Source organism: Cupressus sempervirens, chromosome 7, assembly GCF_028749045.1.
Source record: "Cupressus sempervirens isolate cs-2001-9-10 chromosome 7, ASM2874904v1, whole genome shotgun sequence".
Lineage (NCBI taxonomy): Eukaryota > Viridiplantae > Streptophyta > Pinopsida > Cupressales > Cupressaceae > Cupressus > Cupressus sempervirens.
In genome coordinates, this window is record NC_143124.1 from 345,416,397 (window position 1) to 345,418,835 (window position 2,439).

General features: G+C 41.7%; 1 protein-coding gene across 1 annotated transcript; it reads right to left on the reverse strand.

Moving 5' to 3' along the window:
• Window positions 1-687: 687 nt before the first annotated feature.
• On the reverse strand, window positions 688-2,072 carry LOC149546843 (GDSL esterase/lipase At4g10955-like). Its single transcript, XM_089794678.1, has 2 exons — window positions 1,923-2,072; window positions 688-1,828 (listed from the first exon to the last, which is right to left on the reverse strand). Exons 1-2 carry the CDS (start codon window positions 1,985-1,987, stop codon window positions 817-819), a joined length of 1,077 nt encoding a protein of 358 aa, XP_089650804.1. The 5' UTR covers window positions 1,988-2,072; the 3' UTR covers window positions 688-816.
• Window positions 2,073-2,439: the final 367 nt, after the last annotated feature.

The window sequence follows — 2,439 nt, forward strand, 5'->3', positions numbered from 1 at the left end:
CATTACTAGATTAGACACATCGATTTTGAATACTGAGATCGCATGCTAAAACCTCAAGTCCACGTAGAGATATGAAGTGTTTCATGTCCTCGCTAACAAGGACAATCATGAGGATTTCAAACATCCTTAGCCTTTTTCCCTTCATGGATACTCTTGGACTCGTATACAATAAAATCATGGAAATTTTTTGGAATGTGATCGTATGGTTTTAGATTGCTCAATCCACATTGTTTGTTTGCTATTCAATCTCCAATTTCAATTTCGCCTAACCAAATAGAGAATAGGAATACATATTCTTATTTTCTATTCCAAAATAACAATTCATATTCTCATATTCCTATTTCTGCAGCCAAACCTAATTGGTTGGATTGAGCAAACATAGTAATCCAAGTTGGAAAGACAACTTAAAACTAAAGTTGCAGGAGAAGACAGATTTCAGACCAAATTAGTGAAACATAAGAGGCCCGAGGCCTACTCTATTCATTTGATAAGACATTGTAGAACAACCTTAAGTAATTGTGGATTAGGAAAGGCTAATCTCCATCAAAAAAGTACCAAAGACAAAACAAAGTCAAACCTTTTTTTTTTTTCCTAGATTCATGAAAATTTGATGATTATTTTCCAAATTTTTTGTTATTTTCGACTACAAACTATGCAGATCATAAAGATCAAACAATGAAATTTTCAAAAAACAAATCCATAACATTTTCGATCTTTTAAAAATTAGTCAACTCGTCGCAACAGCCTGTACACATTTTAAATTGAGTGGGCGTATATTAATAATAGAGAAATAGGTAACACGTTAAAACGGAAATGTTACAAGAAGACAGATTTCGGCCGTCCTCCAAGCGTTCCCGCTGGCGCCTCATGATCTGTGAAAATATTGTATTCTGTGGAATGAATGGTGATATCAGGCGCCCACCATTGATGAATACCATGGGCTCTTTTAAAATCGGGCGCCGGGCTCAAGCTCAATGCTAGCCGGGCAGAAGGGATGAAATGCCCCGCCTTTGACTCCTTCCCCAACGCCGACAGAACAAAATCCGTGATCGAATACTGCGCGGTAAGGCTTGCCAGTCTACCACCCCCAATTTCATTCATAACTTTCTGCGTAGCAAAGTAGCCCACGTAACCCGAGCACAAATCGTCCTTTGGATTAACATAAAGGCAAGGCACCCACGACCTCAGATGAAACAGAGCCTTACGCGATTCGATCCTGGATTGTTCATCGTGCAACATGACGGCCAATCCTGCGGTTATCACACTCAGCCCAAACTGAAACCCACTCTTTAATCTCTCACTCCTAATTCTCTCTATCGGTGGCGAAACAAAGGGCGGATTGAACAGATGGGCCTCTATAAACTGGCCATCTTCCTCTGCCATTTTCCTGCCTATTAACATTCCAATGGCAGCCCCCAGAGAATGGCCTGCGATCCAAACATTTTCACAGCCCTGCTTTTGAACCTCCGTCTTGACGGCGTCATGGGCGACTTTGAAGCGACAGGTTGTGTGAAGAGCATTGGTGAGAATGTTGAAATTGTGGAGCAGATCTGTGGGCAAGGACTCCACTTTCCTGACTGTTCCTCTGAAAGCCACCACTATCTCCGGCGCTCCCTGCAGGTGCGACCCACCGTTGCTCCGTTTGTAGACTGCGCCGAAGATGGAGCCATCGGCCTCGTCGAAGAGACGGCGGTGGAGCTCGAAATGGAAGAATTTCCACCACATGATCTCCATTTCAAGAAGCCCGTTTTCTTGCCGGTTTCGTTCTTGCACGTACACGCCCTGCACCAGGCTCGCCGCTACGCATCGTCTCTGATCTGGGTCGAACCTGAGATAAAAGAAAACACGCGCCTTTGATTAAACAAAGCGGCATTTTTGTTTCTGATTAATGTAAGGTATTCAGAGCTTCGACTTTATCTTACCATGAGTCGATATTTGTGAGGTGGCGAGGGCCTGAAAGCGTGAAAATATCGCCTTCGCTCCACATTTAGTTTGTGCTCCTCCTTTGCCGCTGGTGCAGATGAGTGCCTATGGAATGGTAAACGCTCGACTTGCTTGTTTATGTGTCTCGTTGCTCCATGGACGATTTCGCGGTCGCTCACGGTGCTCCTTCACTATTAAATTCGTTTCAATAATATTTGAACTACTCCACAGACACACAGTGGGGTAGTGACATTATGAAATACCAACAATGGCTGTTAGTCATTAAATACAGATTTAATAACTGCCGTAGAGTTCTCCATAATATTTTTTTTAACAAGCAGATTAACACTAACCCAATTTCAGTGATTTTCAAGTTGACAATGTAAATTCTATTCAGGATAGGTTAATCTCCATCAAAAATCCACTGAAGACAAAACAAGGTCGAATTTATTTATTTTTAATTCACGAAAATGTAGTAATTTTTTTCCAAATTATTTTGTTGTTTTCGACTATAAA

Coding starts and splice junctions, on each gene's coding strand:
- LOC149546843 (XM_089794678.1), bottom strand. CDS start 1,987: ATGTGGAGCGAAGGCGATATTTTCACGCTTTCAGGCCCTCGCCACCTC. Junction 1,829..1,922: donor CTCACAAATATCGACTCATG/GTAAGATAAAGT, acceptor CTTTTATCTCAG/GTTCGACCCAGATCAGAGAC.